We start from the raw sequence: 2500 nt of genomic DNA on the forward strand, positions 1-2500 counted from the left end.
AATAATTTGATAGTTTATTTTCGTTTGATTTAATTCAGTAGCATATAATATACGATCTTCTTGAAGTAATGTTGGGTCCATGTAATGTAAGTTTAATTTTTCTTTGATAAGATATTCACATTTCCATATAAAGGGCGAAAATCTAAGTTACTTATATAAAATATACAGACATTAAATAAGTAATAGAAATCAGTGTTACAAAAAGATTTGATATGGACAGTGATATTGGAGAGCCGACAACAAAAAGATGTTCTGCAAATGATATATTGTTAGATAGATAGATAGATAGCGTATGTATGTATGTATGTATGTATGTATGTATGTACAGTGCTTATATGTATATACAGTACCTATATGTATATTTACTTTTCCCGATTTCCCGAATAGTTTTCTTAATTTACTTTTTAGCCATTCAGTGTACCGTCTTTTTTTTTTTATTTATTTTTTTTTTTTGCTGTCCAACATAACGGCTTTTACTTCATACTGTTTCATCAGTGTTTTCTCTCAGGTAGGTCAAAGCACTGAATGGTCTCCTCTTCTCCACCAGTGGACCATAATGGCCAATTTCATAGGCATAATCCAATCCAAGCTTAAAGAAGCTACAAAAAAAAAAAAAGATGGAAATAGACAATTTTTCAATCAATGCGTCTGTATTTGGTACCGCAATTGGGAAAAACAGTCAAAAAGGATTTTTGTGAAACGACTCATCTTATTGTCTTGAAGATGTGATGATTCAAGGATGCAGTTGTCCAATGTTGTCCAATGAGCCACGCGAGACTAAAGCACAACTCAAGGTCATCGATTGAACATTATCAGACTGACGTCACGGGATCCTTGCTCAGCCATCTGGTGGCAGTTGTGGCAGACTCTCCTCTCTAGGGCACAAGTTACATGATTATTATCAGTGGATTGTTTACCTCATTACTCATTCATGCAATAGGAAGTTTGTCTGTTGTCTTGGGTATACCCACGCGTGCTTACTTATTTCATAATTACGAAATATATTTTCAAAATAATTTTTCTTTGCCACTGGTAATTAGTGATAAAATGTTAGAGACTGATACGTTAGCCTTTCTTTGAAATTAATCGTTCATTGATTAAATGGAGACTTCAAAATCTATATTATTTATCAATATTTTCAATAACTTTAAATTGGTTTCTTCTTGCAGCCAAATGAAAAAATAGGGTAACTCTAACAGACATATTAAGCAAAAGGATAAATACATATGTCAGTTCTCTATTGTTTTTCCACCAGAATTGAATATTCAAAGCAGCACGATTAATGTTGTCTTAACTTCTTTCCTCAACTATATTTATCATTATTATCAAAAAATTTTTTTTAGAAAGGTTAACGTTCTGATACTAGTAAAAAGGAAGTAAACTTGCATGTGTACTCCCCAGGTTATTATGAACGGGGGATGCGTCACTCACTCTGCAGGCAGGCAGGCTTAAAGGTCCGGACTTCCCGCAACGGGTGACTGCAATATCGACGCGGGGGATTTTACCGGACGCAGTTTCAGATATAAAGGACTGAGCTTCGAGTAGACAGCAATCACTCCTCACAACAGAAGAAGAAGAATCACTACTCATCTAAATCTGCTAAAAGCAATATGAAGGTAAGAGACCCAAAAGATATCTTGAATGTTTTTTTATAGGTTTGAGCTTCTGTTACAATGTATATGAATTTTCTGTTCAGCTCATTCTTTATTTCATCGAATACTGAAGAAGTTGATAAAAAGTAAATTATAACCACGAATCTTAATTTAAATTAGATAAATAAAAGAAAAGTCAATAAATATCTTATCAAGTTCTGTCTCCTTTCTTTCCAGGGACTTCAAGTTTTATTCGTGTGCTGTCTGGCAGCTGTTGCCTTCGCAAATGATAAAAGTAATGGAGGAAATAAACGATTCTTTGGAGGATTAATCCAAGGTTTCGGCGGAGGATTGAACCAAGGATTTGGTGGTGTAAACTCAGGATTTGGAGGTATAAGTGGGGGACATGGGGGTGGTTTTGGAGGAATCAACCCTGGCTTTGGAGGGGGCTTTGGAGGCGGTGCTTCCCAGACATGCAGACGTTGGTGCCGAACTCCCGAGGGACAGGCCTACTGCTGCGAGAGCAACAACGAGCCTGAAACCCTTCCCTTCGTCAAGCCAGGTCAATGCCCTCCCGTAAGACCTCAGTGCCCACCCGTCAGGAGCTTTGCCCCTCCACAGACATGCTCCAATGATAGCAAGTGCGGAGGCGTCGACAAGTGCTGCTTCGACAGGTGTCTCGAAGAACACGTGTGCAAACCCCCTGTTGGATCTGGAGGCTTCGGAGGATTCGGGTTTGGAAGATAAATCTTGGCTTTCGTTTTAAGGAACATCTTTTAAATCTATACCTGAATTAGGTACCTGAATTAGATTAATAAATATTTATTTTCAATACATATAAGCGTTTGCTACCCTTAAATAAATTCATAGGAAGTAGTAACTAGATTCATAGCAAATCTGAAAAATAT

At 36.9% G+C, this 2500-nt stretch overlaps 1 protein-coding gene across 1 annotated transcript; it reads left to right on the top strand.

The window, feature by feature from the left end:
- Positions 1–1461: 1461 nt before the first annotated feature.
- On the top strand, positions 1462–2411 carry LOC137642002 (ATP-dependent RNA helicase glh-2-like). Its single transcript, XM_068374562.1, has 2 exons — positions 1462–1616; positions 1830–2411. Exons 1-2 carry the CDS (start codon positions 1611–1613, stop codon positions 2337–2339), a joined length of 516 nt encoding a protein of 171 aa, XP_068230663.1. The 5' UTR covers positions 1462–1610; the 3' UTR covers positions 2340–2411.
- The last annotated feature ends 89 nt before the right edge of the window (positions 2412–2500 follow it).

Source organism: Palaemon carinicauda, chromosome 6, assembly GCF_036898095.1.
Source record: "Palaemon carinicauda isolate YSFRI2023 chromosome 6, ASM3689809v2, whole genome shotgun sequence".
In the NCBI taxonomy this organism is placed as follows: Eukaryota; Metazoa; Arthropoda; class Malacostraca; order Decapoda; family Palaemonidae; genus Palaemon; species Palaemon carinicauda.